General features: G+C 50.0%; 2 protein-coding genes across 7 annotated transcripts in view; one reads left to right on the top strand and one right to left on the bottom strand.

Annotated features, from left to right (window-relative positions):
* Positions 1–1,035: 1,035 nt before the first annotated feature.
* Positions 1,036–14,025, bottom strand: ZNF473 (zinc finger protein 473). The gene is made up of 5 exons (XM_058529923.1): positions 13,856–14,025; positions 10,828–11,026; positions 7,224–7,350; positions 4,670–4,759; positions 1,036–3,400 (listed from the first exon to the last, which is right to left on the bottom strand). Exons 2-5 carry the CDS (start codon positions 10,834–10,836, stop codon positions 1,170–1,172), a joined length of 2,457 nt encoding a protein of 818 aa, XP_058385906.1. The 5' UTR covers positions 10,837–11,026; positions 13,856–14,025; the 3' UTR covers positions 1,036–1,169.
* A 570-nt stretch (positions 14,026–14,595) lies between these two features.
* The window catches only part of VRK3 (VRK serine/threonine kinase 3), a 38,329-nt gene continuing 30,608 nt past the window's right edge, over positions 14,596–22,316 (top strand). For 2 of the 6 annotated variants that reach the window (XM_058529925.1, XM_058529931.1), the window contains exons 1-4: positions 14,596–14,656; positions 15,835–15,897; positions 19,898–20,037; positions 20,840–20,989. In XM_058529925.1, the coding sequence (XP_058385908.1) occupies positions 19,899–20,037; positions 20,840–20,989 (289 nt within the window). In that variant the 5' untranslated portion in view covers positions 14,596–14,656; positions 15,835–15,897; position 19,898. The other 4 variants (XM_058529927.1, XM_058529926.1, XM_058529929.1 and 1 more) reach the window with 4 other exon arrangements.

The raw sequence follows: 22,316 nt of genomic DNA, 5'->3' as shown, positions 1-22,316 counted from the left end.
CAAGCACATCTTCTGTACAGACTGTGTTAACTGTATGGCAATATCCAGTGCAGCTTTCCTAACTGAATCTGTTTCCAGTATCGTGAACTCCCATGACAAATTGGGTCTCATATTGTATAACCAACAACTTTAAATGGGAGATTATGGGAAGAGGTGGCCTGTGTATGTGGGAGGGGGTTCTTCTGAAAGGTTTGGGAGATTAGAAGTGGAAAGTTCTAGCCACTTGACGTCAGTTTACATGCTCTTCTTGGCCTCTGTGGGTTAGTTAAGAAAATACTATAACAGAGCAGAGAGATGGCGAGAAGAAAAGGGCTAGACATTTTGTGTGTGTGTGTGTGTGTGTGTGTGTGTGTGTGTGTGTGTGTGTGTGAGGAAGACTGGCCTTGAGCTAACATCTGCACCCATCTTCCTCTATTTTGTATGTGGGCCACTGCCACAGCATGACTTGATGAGTGGTGTAGGTGCACACCCAGGATCTGAACCCGCGAACCCCAGGCTGCCAAAGCAGAGTGTGCAAACTTAACCACTATGCCACTGGGCCGACCCCTAGACATTTTTTTTTTTTTTAAAGCAGCAAGGTGCTGGATTTTTGGAACCAAATTAAGCCAAGGACATTTTAACTTGAAAGTTAAAGCCATGCTTAATATTAGTAAGAATATTAACTGCAGTAAATAGAGGTAGAGGGTTGCTAATTCTTCTCTTCCTTTTAATGTATTTATATCTGATGCATATTTGTAGCTCACACTTAATGAGTGCTTACTATGTGCTGGGCACTCAGTTCCAAGTGCTTTCATCTATTTATTTATCCTCACAACAGCCCTCTGAGGTAGATAACTAAGATGGTGCCCACTCTACAGATGAGGACATGGAAGCCCCAGAGGGGACCTCCCTGGGTCACTCAGGGAGCAGATGGCAGAGCTGGGATGTACCTCAGCAGACTGGCTCTAGAATCTACCCCTGAATTCCATGCTACCCAGCTTCTCAACTTTTGTGTTTTCATTGTTTTAATGAAATGCGTGTGCAAATTTCTTAATCAATCTTTATTAATAAAGACATTTATTTATTTGTGGGGAGGGAGCTTACAATGGGATGGTTTCCACTTCAGGCCGCGGATGAACACGTTCTCAGACGTCTGGGACCCTGCTGCCACCTGGCAGTATTGCTACTTGTTACTTCTGAGCGTGAACTCGCTGATGTTGGCTGAGCCCTGAGCAGCAGCGAAAGGCTTTCTGACAATGTCGACACTGATACGGTTTCTCCTGGGTGTGAATCCTCCGGTGCTGGCTGAGATGGGCGCTGAGGCCGAAGGCTTTCCCACACACATCACAGACATAAGGCTTCTCCCCGGTGTGAATCCTCTCATGCTGCATCAGATTTCCTTTCTGGGAAAAGGCTTTCCCGCATTCCGCACACACGTAGGGCTTCTCCCCAGTGTGAACTCTCTGGTGAATAGAAAGGCAGGAGCTCTGGCGGAACGTTTTTCCGCATTCCTTACACTCAAAGGATTTCTTTCTGGCGTGAGTTTTCTGATGCTGAATGAGGCAGTTACCCTGGGCAAAGACTTTGTCACACTCCTCACATTTAAAGGGTTTCTCTGCAGTGTGAATTAACTGATGTTCTGAGAGACACACACTTTGGCTGAAGATCTTTCCACATTTGTTATATCTGAAGGGGGGTTCGCCCTTGTGGGTGGACTGATGTTTGGTGAATGAGGCACCACGGATGAAGGCCTTCCCGCATTCCCTGCATTCATATGGCCTCACCCCAGAGTGGATCCTCTGGTGGCAAATGAGCTGTGTGCTTTGGCCAAAGGCTTTCCCACACTGGTTACACTCAAAGGGCTTTACCCTGCTGTGAATCCTCTCATGCTGAGTCAGGTATTTGCTGCAGCTGAAGGTTTTCTCACATTTGTCACACTTAAAGCGCTTCTTGCTGATCCCTGGGTGCTCTCTCTGTTCCGGGTTATGATTCAAGATCTTCCCGCTCTCTTCAAGTCCTTTTTCTCTGGTGTGAACGCTCTGGTGGCAAGTTAGGGTTGAGCTGCAAATGAAGCGCTCGCCACACTCCTGACACTCATAGGGGGCTTCCACAGTATGGCTTTTCTGGTGTTGAACGAGGTGTTCCTTATGGCTGAAGGTCTCCCTGCATTCGGCACAGCTGTAGGGCTTTTCTGTGGCGTGAGTGGACTGGTGTCGGAGCAAGTGGGAGGGCCGGCTGAAACTCTTGATGCATTTGTGACATTTGTGGGGCCTGTAGCCCATGTGAGTCCTCTGATGTTCACTGAGGTGAGTGCTCCGGTAGAAAGCCTTCCCACATTCACTGCATTTGTAAGGCTTCTCTCCACTGTGAACCCTCTGGTGGATCTTAAGGGTCAAGATATGGCTGAAGGGTTTCCCACACTCGTTGCACTTATAAGGCTTTTCCCCAGTGTGAACAGACCGGTGTTTGACGAGGGCCGAGCTCTGCCTGAAGGCCTTCCCGCATTCCTGACACTGAGAGGTAGTTTTTGCAGTATGAATTTTCTGATGCTGGAGGAGGTATTTGCTAAAGGTGAAGGCCGCCTTGCATTTGGCACATTCGTAGCGTTTCCGAGTGTGGGTCTTCTGATGCCGAGTAAGATGAAAGGTTTGTCTGAAACTCTTGCCACACTCGTTGCATTTGTAGGATTTACCACCTGTGTGGGTTTTCTGATGCTCAACAGGCTGTGTGCCGTGACCGGATGGACAGATGCTGTCTTGATGCTTACGTGGTTTTTCTCCAGTGTGAACTTTCTGATGCCACAGAAGGTGTGTATTCTGACTAAAAGTTTTCCCACACTTATTACACCCATAGGATTTGTAGCCTGCGTGAGTCGTCGGACGCACAGAGAGGCAAGACCTCTGGCTTAAACCTTTCTCATATCCCTGATTCACAGTAGGTTTCTCCCTGACATGAGTAATCCAGTGCTGAATTAGATCGTAACTCCAGCTGAAGCTCTTCTCACATTCACTACATTTATTTGGCTTCTCCCCTCCCTGGACAGTAGTATCCTGCTGGCTCTGGTCTGAGTAGCAGCCAAAGTCATTCCTACATTCCTGAGACTTAGCTGCTGTCACGCTCTTTTCAGGAAGATCAGGCATCATGGAATCCTTTCCTGGGAAGAGGCAGGACTCGGGACTGGGGCCTCTCCTGAGTTCGTGACTCTTGCATTCTGTGGGACTTTCCTTGTTGGTGACCATGTCAGACCTCAGAAGACTCTCTGGATCTCCTAGCAAACTGTCTAACCAGCTCTCACCTATGCAAGCTTCTCCCAAATTGGAGTTCCAGAGGCTGTCCTTGGAGAACGTCTCCATCATCTCCTGGGAGAGCCCTTCTTCCAAGAAGTCCTGATGCCGAGGAGAGTTCTTGGTCTCAGCCTTGTCTGAAAGAGAGGGACAGAGCAAATGTCTCCTGTTCCCCAGGGTGAAAGACAGGAGCTGCAGGGTGAGGACACAGACAAAAGGAAGAACAGGTGACGGGTCCTGAGCCAAGCCTGTCCATCAGGGGGACGAAGGAGAAGGGGCCAGAGTGGTGATCCAGCTGGCACCAGCATCACAGGAAGCAAAGAGCTCATTTCCAGGAGCGTTAAGAGGGGAGCTGGGCAACCGCAGTGGCTCCACAGGGAAGGGGAGCCCCTCCACGGATACGCTCCCCCCTCACCCTCATCCGCTAAGGCCTACTTCCTGGAGAAGTGCACTGTGCAAGGGGGAAAGAGATATAAATGATAACAATGCAATACAGTTGCAACCACTGGGGGATGTATTTGGTTGGTAGTAAAGGCATGGCTACACATGCTCAGAAACAGCCTACATGTCGAGGTGGCAGAAACAGAAATCTGGGGTTGCGGGAGTCTGTGCCTGGGTTAGTCACCCATGTGAAAACACTGGTGGCTGCAGAGGGCTCCTGCTTACCAGCTCACGAGAGGGGAGCCAAGGACAGAGCTGCATGCTGAGCGGGTAGGGTGGAGGCCGACTGAGCCGTGCAGCCAGCACCCCGTGTTCTCTAGTTCGCCCTTCTCCTCGTGATAATGATCGAACAATGAGAAAAGCCTCCTGTGCCCAGGGCAAGGCCCGTGCCTCTGCTTTCTCCCACTGGAGATGTCTCAACCAACTCAACCTGATCCCCCTGGAGGAACCGTGGCCTGGGAGAGGGCAGAGTGCATGCCCTGGGCAGTGATTAGGCCCAGGCTTGAGTTACTACCAGATGTGGTCACCAGCTGTGCTCCATGGACCAGGAAGGAGGGATGGGCCTGTATAAAGGGGGGTGAAACAGGTAGACCAGGGTGTCCACAGTGCTCGGGGGGCACAAGGCGGGAAGATAGAGAGACCAACATGGGGAACAGAAGGCCGCCCTTGCTGAGTCTGCAAGGACCAAGGAGAGGACAGAGGAAGGGCACCAGGATGGCCATGTGCCGAGTGCAGAGGTAACGGAAACAAGGCGGGCATGCAGAGTGAGGGGGCCGATCCCTGTCGGGATGAGGGGACAGAAGGCAGCACGCGGAAGAGTGAGGCCCAGAAGCCGGGGGTCACGATGGGTGGGCAGACACGCAGGGTCTGGGTGGAGGTTCTGAAGACGGAGGACACACAAAGAGCCACGCCCAGGACCCCACCGCCCTCCGCCAGGCACCGGTGGCCCCTCCCCGCCCACTCACCAGGGCCAGTCACTTCCAGACACCTGCTCACCGGGGCCTCCAGCTCTTCCCCACCATCCGGATGGGAGGTCGGTTTGGGTCTAGGGGGGTCTGCAGGGAGAGAGCGGCATTGTCATCAACCAGGATGCGGAGGGCCATGCAGCTGCTGAGCGGGAACCTTCCGGCTCTCCCAACTATTTGATGCTTTACCCAGCACACACTCCTGGGGGCCAGAGGCCTGCCCTGCAGGGGTCCCACTGGAAGGAAGGGGTCTTCCTTCCAGTGAAGGACAGGGACTCAGACAGTCATACGTAATCCAGGGTGATGCGAGCCGTGACAGCTGGGGCTGGGGACATAAAGAACTTGCAACAGCTCAAGGGACGAGCAGAGTTCTCCAGGTGGAGACGGATGTACTTAGCCATTCACGCTTCACTCATTCACCCGTGGACCACACATTGCCTGAGGCCCCCGCAGGCCAGGCCCTGTGATGAAGATGTTCGGGTCCCAGAGCCCAATGGGCCCTGCGCCCTGCCCTCTGCAAACTCCCCGAGGAAGAGAGCACAGAGGCCCAATCCCAGGGATATGTGCTACAGTGGAGGAAAACCCACTGCTGGCTTTGAAGATGAAGTAAGGGGCCGTGAGCCATGCCATGCAGGCGGTTCTAGAAGCCGAAGAAAGGCAAGGAAACAGATTCTCCCCTGTAGCTTCCAGAAGGAACCAACTCTGCCGACACCTGGATTTTAGCCCGGTGAGACCCATTTCAAACTTCTGACCTCCAGAAGTGTAAGAGAAGAAATGTGTGTTGTTTTAAGCCACTACATTAGTGGCATTTGTAAGATCACCCACGGGAAACTAATACACTATTCAGGTAAACACACAAACGTGTGCAGAGGAGTCAAGGAAACATATTTCCACTGTGGACTGAAGTTTAAAAATTGAAAAGACAATGAGATCAGAACTTCCCTACACCACTTCTGTAGCACACACTGAGTACAGTTTGGAGAAAATCTGTCCCACTATGGTAAAATTACATCAAATGAGAGTTTTTAGTGTGTAATCTTAGTTTTTTCATCTTTTGGAGTAAATTCTTCTTCTGTTTTTGGAAAAGAAAGAACTGAGGAACTAGAGAGGGAAATGAGTCAGTCAGGATGAGGTGACACTGGTGCAGAGCCGGGGTGACATGGCCCTGGAGCTGCACAGGACCACACTGGAGCGTCGGCCCCGACTTGCGCTTCCTGTGCAACGCCGGCGCCCACAGCTGTGAGGAGGGTTAACCCAGCAGGCCCCAGGCTGCTCTCCTTGGAAAGGCCTGCTCGAGGCTGGCCCTTGGCTGGCGTCTGTGAACCTGGATTTCGGGAGGGTTCCAGCATTCCCTAACCAATAAGAGGGCCTCCCTGTGCCCAAACTACTACGCTGAACATCTGCTTTCCTTCTGGGGAGCCTAGAATTTTGGTATGTTCCAGGCAGAGGGTGCCTATGTGACCAGTCCCCAGTAAAAATGCTGGGTGCGGAGGCTCTGATGAGCGTCCCTGGTAGACATTTCACACGAGTTGTCACACCTTGTTGCACATCCTGTGTGACTCCACGGGGAAAGGACTCCAGAGCCGGCGCTGGTCTCCCCTGGACTCACCCCACGCGCCTATCCCTTTGCTGACTGCTCTCTGTCCTTTCGCTGTGACGAATCATGGCCATGAGTATGACAATATGCTAAGTCCTGCGAGTCCTCCAGTAAATCACCGAATCTGGGGGTGGTCCCAGGGACCCCAACACGGCTGGGAAGGTGACTTCCCCCCTTTGAGCAAAACTTCCTCTTGGGGTGAGGATTGAAGGAGAGAGTTCTAAGAGCTCCCCCAGCACAGGACCTGGCTTCTGACACAGCATCTCCTGCCACACGCTCATTTATTAATGTAGGAACCGTTGATTGAGTCCCCATAGCAGCAAACACTGGGGGCACACCAGCAAACAGCACAGGCGAAGAGTCCCTGCCCTCGGAAGCTTCCATCTAGCAGAGGAAGACAGATCATGAAGTGAGCAGGTAGAAAGGGAAGGAGCGGTGGACCAGTCGAGCAGGAGAGAGGAAGAGTGCTAATGGGGTCACAGTTGAGGTCTTAAAAAGGGAAGCCCCAAGGCAAGGAAGGGACGAGAGTCTTCTAGGCAGAGGGGAGAGCAAATGTGAAGACCCCAAGTGTCAGCTCGAGGAGTCACTTTAAAATGACAAAGAGGAAAGTGCGGCTGAGGCTAGAGCGGCAGGAGGGGCCGGATCAGGGTTTCTCAAGCACGGCACTAGTGACATTTGGGGTCAGATGATCCTTGGTGGGGCGGAGGCTGCCCTTGCATTGTAGGATGTGTGCCAGCATCCCTGGGCTTACCCACTAGATGCAAGGAGCACACCCCCTGAAGTGGTGACAATCAAAAAGGTTACCAGGCATTGCCAATGTCTCCTGGGGGCAGAATGGGCCAGCTGAGCACCGCTGGGCTAGATCTTGCTGGTTCTGAGTGCTCAGGAGCTGGGAGTTCGTCCTGTGGGTGACGAGGGACCACAGGGATCACCGAGCAGGCTGGCGTGGGTACTCACTCAGCAAGAAGAGGCTCTGATAGTTGTCCAGAGCCGTGTCCCAGAACAGGTCCCCCTGGTCCAGGTCCAGCTGCTCCCAGTCCTCCAAGGTGAAGTCCATGGCCACGTCCTTGAGGGTCACAAATTCCTACAACACAACTCTACGCTCAGTGACTCTGGGGCTGGGGTCAGGGAGGGGCCCAACGGCTCACTCACCCTCCACCCTCAACGTGCCAGGCCTTCGACAAAAATCGTCTCGTGAGGGGCCAGCCTGGTGGTGTAGTGGTTAAGTTTGGTGTACTCTGCTTTGGCCACCTGGGTTCATGGGTTCGGATCCCAGGCGTGGACCTAGACCACTCATTGGCCATGCTGTGGTAGCGACCCACATACAAAACAGAGGAAGATAGGCACAGGTGTTAGCACAGGGCCACTCTTCATCAAGCAAAAAAAAAAAAAAAAAATGATTGCGTGAGAACCTTGAGACATAAGAGTGGGCATCCCTGTATTTTGTAGACAAAGACACGGAATCTTGGAGAGAGGACATGATGTCCCCTCAAGGTCACACAGGCAGGACTTAAACCCAGGTCTGCCTGATCCTAAAATCCATTTATTTTTGGCTTTTGCTTTTTTTTAGGGTTTGTTCAAGATTTTAAGTTTTTATCATGGACATTTTCAAACATACACACAAGTAGAGATGCGTGTAACAGACCACCATGTATCCATCACCCAACTTCAACCCCATTGACATTTCTCTATTTTGTTCATTACGCCTCTTTCCCCATTTTTTTTTTTTTGGCTAAAATATTTCAAAGTTAATCCCAGGCAGCATCCAATTTCCCCTGTATTCCGTATTAACAGTAATTCCTAAATATCACTTAATACCCAGACCATATTCAAAGTCTGTATTCAGATTTGACTGACATCTCAATGCTGGTTTTTTCCAATTTTTTTTATTGTGATAAAATACACACAAAATCTACCACCTTAACCATGTTCTCGTGTACAGTTCAGTGGCATTAAGTACATTCACACTGCTGTGTAATCCTCACCACCATCCATCTCCAGAATTCTCTTCATCTTCCAGACTGAAATTCTGTCCCCATTAAACACTAACGCCCCATTCCCCGTGGCCCCGGCCCCTGGCAGCCACCATTCTGCATTCTGCCTCTATGACTCTGATGACTCTAGGTTCACTGGTGTTTTTATAGTTGGCTTGTCTGAATCAGAATCCAGGGAGGCCCACACCCTGCATGGGGCTGATATGGCTCTGAAGATTTTCAATTTGATTAAAAGACAGATGTCCACACAAGGGTCTACAAGGCTCTAATGATCTGGGGCCCAGCTGCCCCTCAGAGCTCATCTCCTCCCACACTCCTGCACGTCCACTCTGCTCCAGCCACACCAGTTTCCTTGCTGGTCCCTAAGCAAGCCCACCCTGCTCCCCGCTCAGAACCCAAGATCAGCTCCCTCAGTCTTCAAGCGCCTCTTCTCCATGAGGCCTTCTCCAAGCCCTCTGTATAAAACAGCAAACCCACCCTGGCCCTCATCCCTTCCCTACTTTATTTTCTCCACAGCTCTTAATACCACCTGTGTTCTGTGGTTTACTTACGTATTTCCCTGGGGTTGAATTGTGACTCTCCAAAGAGATATGTTGAAGTCCCAACCCCAAGACCTCAGAATGTGACCTTATTTGGAAATAAGGTCTTTACAAAGGTGATCAAGTTAAAATGAGGTCATTAGAGTCACCCTAATCCAATGACTGGTGTCCTTAGAAAAAGGGGAAATTTGGACACAAAGATGAAAAAGCACGGAGGGAAGACAGCATGAAGACACAGGGTGAACGCCATGTAAAAGGAAAGGCAGAGACTGGGGTGACGCTTCTACACAACAAGGGACACCAAAGATTGCCAGCACCAACAAAAGCTGGGGGAGGGGCCTGGAATAGATTCTCCCCAACAGCCTCAGAAGGAACTGACCCTGCTGACATCTTGATTTCAGATGTCTAGGCTCCAGAATGGCAAGACAATAAACTTCTGTCATTCGAGCCCCCCCAGTTTATAGTACTTTGTTACAGCAGCTCTAATGAATAAATACACTGTCACCTCCCAATAACAAGAGAGCTTCATGAGGCCGGGACCACAGCAGTTGTTCCCTAGCGTGTAGATCCAGCACCTAGAACAAAGCCTGCACATAGTAGGAACGCACAGGTACACAGTCCTGGCAGCTGTTTTGGGCCCATGAGGAAGGAGCTCACCAAGGATAGAGCCAATATTAAGTGGGGCTGAGAGCCGGGGACAATAATCTAGGTCCTGATCACACTGGGGGACCTAGCAGATCAAGCCAGGCCTACCTCTTGCCTTTTTGGTTATGTGATCTATATAGTCTACTGACTGCTTAAACCGGTTGGAATCAAGTTGTCTGTTATTGGTAGTTGAAACTGTTGCTGTCTACACCCTGGCAAGAAGGATGAGCCAAAGAGGTTTTTTCGGCAGGAGCCAGATCAGAGGACCCCCAGGGGTTTCCTTTCCTCGACTCCTCGACTGTGCTGGGCAGGGCCCCTGGTAACAGTGGTGGAGGGGATGGGAGGACAGAAGCAGAGACTTGATCTGTGGGGCACTAGGGAGCCACAGAGAGTTTTATACAGGAGAGTGACAAGGTCAGAGCATTCATTCGTTCATTCATTCATTCAACAATCATTTCTCCTGTGTGTCAGACCCCACTGAGGATGCTGGGGGCACAGAGGTGTGTCAGACCTATCCCTGGCCTGGAGGAGCTCACGGTCTGATGGAGAGACGTCAGGGACGCTGAGAGTGAGCATGAAGAGATAGGGTTGTGAGAGAGGGGGGTATCCAGTGCTGTGTGGGCCAGGGTGGGGAGTGGGGACATGGCCTTGGGGTCAGGGAAAGCTTCCTGGAGGGGAGGACATTCAAGTTGGGTCATTAAGGATGAGCAGATATTTATTTACCAGGCAGAGGAAGGTTTCCATTCATTCATTCAACAAAGACCTGAACGCTTCCTGTGTGCCAGGTCTGTGCTGGGCCCTGGGGACTTAGAGATGAGTCCAGATCAGCTCCTGTCCCCCAGGAGCGCCTAGTCTGGTGGGGTGACTGATATGAGCAGGGACAGCCACAGCCAGGTGGATCTGTGCTACAGTGGAGGCAGGAGGGAGCACTACGGGAGACCAGAGCGGGGAAGAGCTGACTCCGCCCAGGGAGGGTGGGAGACTGAGCTGGGTCTTGAAGGCTGGGTAGGACATGACCAGCCAGAGAAGGCGGGGAGGGTATTCTGGCAGAGGGAGGAGCCTCAGCAAAGGCTGGGAGGCTGGAAAGCAAAGTGTAACATTTTACCACCAGGCCAGGAAGAAAGTACTGGTTTTGTGGGGAGACAGAGGAGAAGACGGCATGGAGAGGGGCAGGGCCCAGATCATGCAGGAATGGGCTGAGAAACCTGGATTTTATCCTGTGAGCAATAATTGTTCCTGGAAGGGCACTGAGCGGAGAGCCACAGCCTGAGAGCTTTACTTTAAGATCATTTGGGGGCCACCAGAGGACAGTGAGGCCAGAACGAAGGCCAGCTGTCCAGCCTTTGGGGATGATTGGTTAGGACGGAGGGACCCTCGACTCACCTTGGTCATAGCCAACTGGGGCCAGAGTCCTCGTTTAAGCTCCCCCTCCTTCCCCTCCACGAGGCCGGCTGGCAGGGCTGCGGGAAGGACAAAGGAGCCGGGAGAAAGTCTCCTGTCCTCCTAGGCCTGACTCCCTGGCCATCCTGGAGGAGCCCCAAGGTGTCCAGAAGTAGGAAGATGAGTCAGAACTTGCGTCTCCCTGCAGGAATCAGAATGACAACTGTATTTATCAAAACGACCCCAGCCCCACGCTTCCACCGTGCGTCAGAACCTAGAAAGCAACTTCACAACCATCCTTATCACAATCAGTATACACGTCTGGAACCTCAGTGGGACCTTCTGTCTTGCTCACCGCTGTGTCTGAGCATAGCACGGTGCCTGGTGTACAGTAGGTGCTTTTGAAATATTTGTTGACACCACACATGTGTCTCTAACTGTACCCTGGGGGGCAATACTGCTGGGATTTCTGATTGTCACCTCTAGAATCTGAGTCTGGGTGCAAAATTGTTGCTATTTCTACAACAGCAAGATTTCTCCAACTTTTCTTTTTTAACCATGACCCACAGGAACGAAGACAATATATATCACGAGTACTCATTCACATACATAACTAAACGAAAGCTTCATGAAGCAATACTGAATCTTACAAAGTAGGACGTACTGAGATGTTTTCTAGTCTAGTCTCTTTTATTTTACTTCATTAAAAAAAATTATACGAGCCAGCCTGGTGGCGTAATGGTTAAGTTCGCACGCTCTGCTTCGGCAGCCCAGGGTTTGCAGGTTCAGATGCCAGGGGTGGACCTACACACCGCTTATCAAGCCATGCTGTGGCAGCGTTCCACATAAAATAGAGGAAGATGGGCACAGATGTTAGTTCAGGGCCAATCTTCCTTAGCAAAAAGAGGAGGACTGGCAACAGATGTTAGCTCAGGGCTAATCTTCCTCACCAAAAAAAAAAAAAAAAACAAACTATAGTCACTGCCCACAGTTATTTGTAGCCACTGTGTATTTCCTAAGTAGCATGTATTTACGGAGTGCTGAAGGCACTCCACATCACAAAGCAACAATGACACAGGTCCACAATTCTTAAGCCTCTGGGGCCAGATGTGCTTTGAAATTCAGGTTTTAAAGAGGTGATCCACCATATATACAGTATATTTCATTAAAATCCCAGTGCAGTGTGAGCAGTAAGCAGATTTCATAACTGAACACTTCAATTTTTTAGAGTGAAGGGTATAAATATTCACTCTAGATAGGATAATTAAAGGTTATAAATCACAGCAGTTCTGGTCTGGTTTGGGCTTCAAATTTATGGGAAAAAAAATGTTTGGTTTTCAGAGCTTTCTAAATTTCGCAATTGCAAATAAGGGAATGTGGTGGACCTATAATAAGCACTAACATTTACTCACCTATGATTTTCCTCATCACTGAGGTTAAGCCTCGACTTGTGAGTATAATTCAGTCCACAGATGCTTTATTTGGCCCACACAGTGATGGCAGATAGAATGTTTTTTTTAAGGAAAGATTTGCCCTAACGTCTGTTGCCAATCTTCCTCTTTTTTTTTTTTCCCTCCCCAAAGCCCCAGTACTTAGTTGTATATCCTAGTTGTAAGTCCTTCTAGTTCTTCTATGTGAGCCACCACCACAGCATGGCAACTGACAGACAAGTGGTGTGGTCCCATAACCAGGAAACAAACCCAGGCTGCCGAAGGGGTGAGAGCGCCGAACTTAAAACCACTAGACCCTCAGGGCTGACTCCAGATAGAATGTTTTGAAAGGAAATTCTTTTAAGTAGTCCCAAACTTGAAAACCGGGAAATTTCACCTAAAAATTTGATTTCCAGCTTCTGAAAAATCCTAGGATTTGGCCATGCTGGCTTTATGCGTTCCTAGGAAGTAGGTTAGTTGGGGACCATTTAAAGCTAGCTACCCCCTTAGAAGGGGCACACGGTCCCTGGTGCCCCACAGCCCTCACCTGGAAGGGTTCTCCCCTTTACCCTTTCTACCTGGCCCTCACAGACATCTGAGTTTGAGACCCCTGCCTACAATTTCCAAATCACATTCTGTCCACATCAAATACACTCTCAACCCTGGGAGGGAAGAAACCAGACCCCTGATGTGAAGCTAAAGGTCACGCAGCCTTTCAAAGTGACTCGAGCCAAAAAATCACGGGGCTGAAAAACCTTGAGCCCTGGAGTCCAGGAGTCTTGCCAATCAGTGTGGGATCATGGCCAGATCATTCACCCTCTCTGCTCCTCAGTTTCCACATGTACAAAATGAGGCAAACACAAAGGATCCACACCCCCTTATCTGCAATTCTAAAAAACAGAAAGCTCTAAAAACCAGAACTTTATAAATTAGCAGCAAAACGTAACCTGAATTGCCACAGGCTACGGATAGCCTTTATTCCCTTCAGTGTAAATATTTACGCCTTTCCCAGCAGCAATATTCCATTTCGAAGAACTGCCCCAGATCCCGCTGGGGGTGTTGCCTAATTACGAAGTAGGCACCCTATTAACTTTCTCAAGTCTAAAAAACTCGGCTCTCTGAGATGATCCTGGTGCCCAGGGTACCCCGAAGACCAAGGAGCCGCGCTCATCTCTCTGCGCCACTGCGGAGGTTACGGGAGAAAAGGCGAGCACAGCCCGGCGCCTGCACAGAAAGCGCTCAAGAAACGTTACTTGGACCTCCTGAGGAACTCCCATCCATTCATCCCTCAAGATCGCGCCCGGCTCTGGCGGCGGCGACTTCGGGCAACTCACCCCCTCCTTTAGCCTCAGCTTCCTCACCCCCCCAAAATAAATTAGAATCGCTCCTCTCCGGGCTGCTGGTGACGCTGGAGACCCCTTTAGTAAGAGCCTGGCCCGTAACAGGCTCTGCACAAGGGTTCAAGACTCCGCGCAGACCCATCACCCAGGCCGACGCGCCCTTCGCCGGAGTCGCCCCATGAGGATTCCGACACCCATCAGAAGCACGGAGCCCCCAAGCCTCCAGACTCCGCGGCGACCCCAGCCCCGGCGCCTCCTCACCTCGAGACTGCCGTCCGCCAACCTAACGGACCCGATCCCCACAGGAGCCGGAGATCCAACTCCTCCCACGCGAGCGTCTTCGCAACCACTTGCGGTGACGTACGAATCTCCTCACGGCTACTCCACCCAGGATCCTCCGCGCCAGCGCCAAGACTCCGTTTCCCAGAGGGCTGTGCGGACGCCTTCGCTTATCTTCCTATCTCCACCCGCTTCTTCGTCCTTAGAGGTCCCGCTGAGCACTCTGGGAAATAGAGTAGAAGCAGAATCGAGACCAGGTGGCGTCTGGGTATTGTAATCCAGCTTTTATTCCCGTTAAAGGACAACCTAATCAGCTTTCTGCTGCCTTTTCTAGAAGACGTGGAGGCTCTTCATTTCTGAAGGAGGCAACCAGAAGGTTGCCATGGAAACACGTTGAGGAGGAAATTGGATTCCTGAGAAGACAAGTGGACGTAAGGGGCGTAGTTCAGACGGGAGAAGTGGTAAATTGAACTGACTGATTGGCGGAGAGATGCACCGTGGTTCATCCGTCCTTACGATTGGCTCCACCTTGGCACATGCGCAGTAGGACCAGGAAGCGTTCCAAAGAGATTGGGCGATGAGGAAATAATCCCTCCCTCCGGCCTCGAGTCAGAGGGCTGGCCTGCCGCGAAGGCGTCTGGGAAATGGAGTTCCCAGCTAGGCACAGCGAGGGGCCAGTGGGAAAGTTAGCAGCGCCTGCGCCGGCGCAGTCCTGCCTCAGGGCAGAGGATGCGCGCGCAGCGCCTTCCCTCCAGCGGAAGTTTCCGCGGGGCAACTGAGAAGGTGAGTGCCAGTCCCCGCGGAGGATCCCAGGGGGTGGCAGCGGAAACCTGTGTTTCCACCCCACTCACCAAGTTCAGAGGTGAGGGGAGAGCGAGATGGAGCAGGGGGAGGTCTCCTGATTCCCTACCCCCGGTTCGGCCGTGGTGCCTGTGACGTCAGCACGACCCTTTGTGGGAGGCGGAGTCCCCGGGAGCAGAGGGTGGGATGGGAGAAGCCTCTGGTCCCCAGGATAACCCGCCGGCCCTTGCGGTCCCAAGCCCCTTAGGTTTGGTGGTGGTGGTGGGCGTGGCTACGACCGAGAAGGCGGAGCCAATGGGGCGTTTGACAGACGCCCCGCCTTGGCTACGTCATCCGTGGTTCTGCGGAGGGCGGGGCCGCGGCGGGTCACGGTCACCTAGACAACTGTCCCTCCTGCGCCAAGGTGGAGTCCAGCCTTTGGCTCTTTTGCTGTGTTGTGTCTCAGGACCTTCCGGGAGGGACACGATACTTAGCACATAGCAGCTGTTCAGCAGATTTTTGTTGAATAAACAAAATAAATGGATGAATGAATGAGAAAGCCTGGCCTGAGTGTTGGAGCCTTGGGTTTAAGTCCTGGACTAGCTGTGTGACCTTGGACAGATGGCTTCAGCGCCCGAGACTCCCTTCTTCCATCCATATTTATTGAGGTTTACTATAGCACTATCTCCATCTGACCTATTACACAGTTATTTGCTCATTTGCTTACTATCTTGTCTTCCCGGGTTAGAATGGGAGCAGCCTCAGGTCAAGAGCGGTGTTGTTTCCTTTGCTGCTGGATCCCCAGTGGTTGGCACATATTAGGAGTTCAGTGAGGGCCGGCCCCGTGGCTTAGTGGTTACGTGCGAGTGCTCTGCTGCTGGCTGCCCGGGTTCGGATCCCGGTCGCGCACTGACGCACGGCTTCTCCGGCCATGCTGAGGCCACGTCCCACATACAGCAGCTAGAAGGATGTGCAACTATGACATACGACTATCTACTGGGGCTTTGGAGAAATAAATAAAATTTAAAAAAAAAAAAGTTCAGTGAATAGTTATTGAATGAATGAATGAGCTTAGCACATGCTGGCTCCGTAGCCATGCTCAATAAACATTAACCATTATCTTTCACTTGGGCACCTAAAGTGAATCTGAGTCAGCCTCTCCAACTTTTATTCACTTACAGCACACTGTTAAGATGGAGTTTGCAGCCCAGTGAATCTGAGGGCCAGCACATGACCCCATAAAGGTACCATCCCCTCGGCCACATGCCCATTAAGTCCTACTCCCCACCAGCAGCCTGCTCCCGCTCCATTCCCTCTGTGTTGCTGCTCTCAGACTTCCCTCCCAGGAGGAACATTATGGTGGGCATGGCAGGGTCACTGGGTTAGGCGCTTGCCCCATCCTGGAGGCCGTCTTTATGTAAGGGCACTTGGCACCTGGGAAATTCCACTTAAAGCAAAGCCATTTAAAACCGCCATGGCTTTTCAAACTTGTCATTTACATAAGTAACCTAGCAAAGTCTTAGTGTGTTCGTCAGACTAGGCTAGACTATTCCAGTAAAAACAACAAGCCCCGGATCTCAGTTGGTTAACATGGGCACAAGTTTCTCGCTGATGCAGAGTGTGGAACAACTCTCCAAGGCAGCCATCCTCTAGGCAATTTTGATCGTGTGGCTTCAACGTCGATACAAGGGCTTCACGTTTGTCCCGGCCTGAAGAGGGACTTGGAAGTGACTCCTCTAGCTTAACAAACATGCTCACCAGCATTTATACCTTTGAGAAGATAGAGATGGCGGTTGAAATGTGATTGCCAGGACAACAAATTGCTAAGTGATATGACCAATCAAATTACAGACTTCTTGGCACCAGTCTTTGCAGTTAGCTGTGGTACACAGCTCCTTTGTGTGACGTATGAGAAGGGCGGTTGTGTGGCACAGTGTGGTTTCTGCTCTTGCGCAGGGAAAGAGGAGCCCTTTTCTCCTCTGGCTGAAATTGCTTTCGCTAGCTGTTTAGACAGCTAGTGTTTTTCAAGGACAAGCCCTAGAATTCCCTAAGGCAGCACCAAGAGGAAACGGAAAGGCCTGAGAGGCTCAGAACTTACGATATGGGGCCGGCCCGGTGGCTTGGTGGTTAAGTGCGCGCGCTCCGCTACTGGCGGCTTGGGGTTCGGATCCCGGGCGCGCACCGATGCACCGCGTCTCCGGCCATGTTGAGGCCGCGTCCCACGTGCAGCAACTAGAGGGATGTGCATCTGTGACCTACAGCTATCTGCTGGGGCTTTGGGGAAAAAAAAAAAAAGGAGGAGGATTGGCAATAGATATTAGCTCAGAGCCAGTCTTCCTCAGCAAAAAGAGGAGGATTAGGACGGATGTTAGCTCAGGGCTGACCTCCCTCACAAAAAAAAAAAAAAAGAACTTACAATATGGAAAGAGGAAAGGGAAGAATAGAAATATGAACAAATGGAATATAGTAAGTGGGATACAGGGTGTGATATGGTAATAACAACCACTAATATAAGGGGCTTTCCGTGGGCCGGCCCTGTTCTCAGCACTTGACATAAATGTATTCATTTAGGCCTCAGCAACTGCTGTGTCAGATAGGTGCTATTGGAAGCCCTAGTTTCCTGCTGGGCAAACTGAGGCACAGCGAAGTCAAGGAACATGCCCAGCACGTAGCAGATCTGGAATTCAAATCCAGGCAGCCTGGGACCACAGCCTGTGATTTTTAAGGACTCTACTGTTTTGTAATTGCAACAGAGACCAACCTTCACAGTCAATAAAGGAAAAGAGTTGATTAGACTTAGCCAGGCACAAAAAGGCAGATGTCGCATGATCTCACTTATATGTGGAATGGAAAAAAGAAAATCAAATTCATAATAACAGAGAGTAGAAAAGTGGTTACCAGAGGTTGTGGGGGGAAGGAGGAGATATTGATCAAAGGGTGCAAACTTTCAGTTATAGGATGAATAAGTTCTGGAGACCTAATCTATAGCATGGCGACTATAGTAAATAATAATGTATCGTATACTTGAAATTTGCTAAGAGAGTAGATCTCAAGTGTTCTCATCAGAGAAATAAAAAGTAACTATGGGAGGTGATGGATATGTTAATTAGTTTGATTGTGGTAATCATTTCACAAAATATCATTTTGATGTATATATATCAAAATGTCACGTGTACACGTTAAATATATACAGTTTTTATTTGTCAAAAGTAAATAAAAGTAAAAAGGAAAGAACTTTCTCTTGCAAGGTGAACTGAAGTCATGAGCACAGGTTTATTTTGACTTCTATTTTAATATTCCAGCTTATAATTGGTACTGTACACTAAGTCTTAGAATAAGGACAAATAAAATAAGTCTGTTTTTTTTCTTTTGCTATTTAAAATATAATTGTTGGAAGTGCCTGTCGCGCTGTCATCCTTGTTGATTTTCTCTTCTTCACTTATTAACTAGTTTAATCCTGCTCTTATGGGCTGAATTGTGTTCCACAAAAATTCATATGCGGAAACCCTAACCCCGGGTACCTAAGAATGTGACTTTATTTGGAGATAGGGCCTTTAAAGAGGTAATTGAGTTAAAATGGGGTCGTTAGGGTGGACCTGCTATGGTCTCAATGTTTGTGTCCCCCCAAAATTCATATGTTGGAATGCTAATGCCCAGTGTGATGGTGTTAGGAGGTGGGACCTGTGGGAGGTGGTTAGGTCATGAATGGGGTAGAGCCCTCATGAATGGGATTAGTATTCTTATAAAAGAGACCCCAGAGAGCTCTGTAGCCCCTTCCACCACGTGAGGATACAGTGAGAAGTTGTCAGTCGGCACCCAGGAAGAGGGCCTTCAAACTCAACCATGCTGGCACCTTGATCATGGTCTTCTCAGGCTCCAGAACTGAAAGAAATAAGTTTCTGTTGTTTGTGAGCCACCCAGTCTGTGATATTTTATTATAGCAGCCGAAACAGACTAAGACAGGCCCTAATCCAATATGACTGGTGTCCTGTAAGAAGAGGTTAGAACACAGAGGGATGACCTTGTGAGGACACAGTGAGAAGGCGGCCATCTGCAAACCAAGGAGAGAGGCCTCAGAAGAGACCACACTTGCTCATCTTGGACTTCTAACCTCCAAAATTGTGAGAAAATAAATTCCTGTTGTTTAAGCCCCCAAGTCTGTCGTATTTAGTTATGGCAGCCCGAGTGAATGGATACATTTGTCGTAGGCTCTATGTGTGATTTTGGTTTTGACTTTTTAAAGTACAGTCATGTGCCACGTAACAACGTTTCGGTCAATAGCAGACTGCATATGCAACTGTGGTCTCATAAGATTAGTACCATATAGCCTAGGTGTGTAGTAGTCTATACCGTGTAGGTTTGTGTAACTGCACTCTATGGTGTTCACACGATGACGAAATCGCGTAATGACGGTTTTCTCCGAATGTATCCCCAATGGTAAGTGACACATGACTGTATTAGGAGTTATTTCAGAGATACACAAGGCTTAGAGGATAATGTAGGGAATACCCATTTTCTCACTAAATTAGGATAGAATTGGCTGTGCTGTAGTAACAAATAAACCTGGAAATCTTGCTGGCTTAATACAACATAAGTTTATTTGCCGATCATGAGATTACGATGTGGACCAGGCAGCCCTCCTTCATCCTGTAGCTCTGCCATCTGGCATATGTGGCATCCAGGGCCGTCTCTGCAAAGGAGGGTTAGACAGAGGAGGTACTCTGGCTCTTAACGGCCTCAGCCAGGAAGTGACTTCCACTCACACCCCATTGGCCAGAAATAGTCACATGACCCCAATCTAACTGCAAAGGACCCTGGGAAGTGTAGGGGAGCATGTGGATATTTGGCGAGCATTAACTGTCTCTCCCATCCCCGTCATGTGGTTCAAGAAATGAACGTCGCAAGCACAGTTGAAGACCCTCAGTGCTTCTGTAAGTGGAGCAGTTCTCCTGCGTAACTTTCCTTGACCTCAGGGAATTCTTGTATCTTTCATGAGGTCTCCAGTTTTACTGCATTTGTACCTGCCCTGGGCCATTAGGGAGAAACAGGTGGCTACAGGCTGGCCACAGTGGGTGGAACTCAATTTAGAAGTATCCACTTCCAAAGAGAGTGTGTTCCGGGTGTGATAACTTTTCTCCCTTTTGGAATCTTGTCGCCATGGGGAACTCGGATGACTACTCATCGGCAGTGAATTAAGTTTTTCTTTCAGCTTACTATTTCCTTCCCCCCACTTATGTTTTCTAGCATGATAACCTTCTGTCCAGACTGTGGTAAACGTATTGAAACAACATTCAAATTCTGCCCCTACTGTGGAAAACCTTTGTCTGCAGAGGAGCATGAAGGGTCCCAGATCTTTGTTAGACCTCTTGCATCATCCCTCCGAGGTAAGAACCAGGGCTCTGAACTTGCCCCTGGAGGAGGGGTGAGGTGCGTGCATGCGTTTCATAGTATCTGCACAGCACACTTCATATGTTTAAAGAAATAAAAGAAGAAATTGAAAAAATAATGAAGGAACAAAAGTTAGTTAGAATTCATCAGGCAGATTTGAAAAGGAACCAAGTAAAACCTCTAATGATAAAACATAGGGGCTGGTCTAGTGGCGTAGTGGTTGAGTTCATGCACTCCACTTCGGCGGCCTGGAGTTCACAGGTTTGGATCCCGGGTGTGGACCTACACACCACTTATCAAGCCATACTGTGGCAGGCATCACACATATAAAGTAGAGGAAGATGGGCACAGATGTTAGCCCAGGGCCAATCTTCCTCAGCAAAAAGAGGAGGATTGGCAACAGATTTTAGTGCAGGGTTAATTTTCCTCACCAAAAAAAAAAAAAAATAGATATATATATCATCATGGCAATCAGAAGCTCACTGGATGGTCTAAGCTGCAGGCTAGACACAGCTGAAGAGAGAATAGGGAACTGGGAGATAGATCTGAAGAAATTACCTAGAAGAGAGCACAGAGTGATAAGGTGATAGAAGATGTAAAAGAGAGGCCCAAGGAGGAAAGAATAACTAAAACGAAGGAATAGTTTGCTTAGATATTTTGGGTGATAGAAGAAGCAAGACTTGGCTGTGAGGGTCAAAGGGAAGAGAGTGGTTGAATATGACCTCAGGGTTTCTGGTTTAATGGTTCCTAGAAATGGCCTTTGTAACTCTAGTCTACATTCGGTCTTCCTTTCTCTAGGCTCAAAGAGAGAGAGGGACGCCAGTTCTGAAATCTCTCCCAAGAAAGTGAAATGGTCCAGCTCTGTCACCTCTCCACCATCATCCATCTTCTCAGATGGTGACAGTTCTGGGTCTGAAGATACCTTGAGTCCCTGCAAGAGACCCAAAGGTGAGAGTTGGGATCACTGTGGACTGACTCTAGATAAGGAAAAGGCGGGCCATCTGACCATGTTTCAGGCATCATTCCCCTGCTCAAGCATCACCTACCCCTGCCTAGACCCTCATCCCAGCATCCTCCCCACCTCCAGGCTCCCCTTCCCGTCCATCTCTACACAACCAGAGCTGATCCCACCCCTCTCTACTCCCAGCCCCTTACTGTTCCCATCACCCCACAGTCGGAGTTCTTCAGCCTGGCGTCTGAGGCTCTGTATGGTCTGGTTCCTGTTTTAGCTCCCACCACAACCTTGTGCACAGAAAACTCACTTTTTGGCAATACTTTTTAGGGTTTTCAGCTTCCGGTCTTTGCTAAGTCTGTTCCCTCTGCCCAGGACACTCTCACCTCCCTGCTTTGCCTGGCACGCTGTCAGTTTTCCAACAATCAGAGGGTCAGGTCTCTGGGAAGCCTTTCCTGGGTGCCATTGGCTACAGCAAGGCCACCTCATCTCCCTCCAGAGCCTCTCTTCGTCCTCTTTGTCTGGGTGCCCACAGTGCCAATGCTGCCATCATTTGAGCACGTGTGTCTTCCAGGTCCCGTGTCCCTTTCTGCCTCACTTGCTGGACTGAGAGTCCTTCAGGGACCAGGTAGAGTCATCTGTGTGTGCCCCGGGCCAGCCAGTGAGCATGGGAGACTTGAGGATAGTGTGCCCGTCTCCATCCCACCTGGCCCTCGGATCTGAAGTCACAGCCCTTGGTGTCTCCTCTGTCCCTTGTTATCCTCCAGGCCCCACTGCCTCTTGCCATTCTGTGCCTTAGGTGGATGGTGGGTGGGAGGAATAGAGTAGGTAATATCTTTTCCTATGTCAACCTCTCACCATGCTGCCCCATTGTCTTGCCAGTCTGGGAGACCCTCGAGGGCAGGGCTACAGTCTAACAAATTTCTAGGCCCTCTTCACTCAGCACAAGGTCAGGTCCTGTTTCAGGATGCTTTTGGTTGAATGTCTGGAATGTCTTCCCACCCCCCCGGCAAACTCCTACTCATCCAACAAGACCCAACTTAAATGTCCCCTCCTCCACGAAGCCTCCTCTGACTTCTCCAGGCACAGTCAGTCTCCTCATATCCCTCTGTACTGCCCTGTCTCAGACTCATTTCTGACTCGCTGTGTCCAGGTCAGACTCCCCACCAAATTAGGGGCTCCCGAGAGAAGAGCCCAAGTCTGACTTATGTCTGGGTCCCCAGCTTTGTCACACAAGGACCTGACCCGTGAAAGGTCCCAGGAAGCGTTTATTGAATGAACTACTGAATAAATGACCAGTATTCTGAGTGTTTTCTCAGTACC

The sequence above is a fragment of the Diceros bicornis genome, chromosome 34 (genome assembly GCF_020826845.1).
Source record: "Diceros bicornis minor isolate mBicDic1 chromosome 34, mDicBic1.mat.cur, whole genome shotgun sequence".
NCBI lineage: Eukaryota > Metazoa > Chordata > Mammalia > Perissodactyla > Rhinocerotidae > Diceros > Diceros bicornis.
Note: the sequence above shows the minus strand (reverse complement) of the source record. Positions and strands in the feature narration are given on the sequence as shown.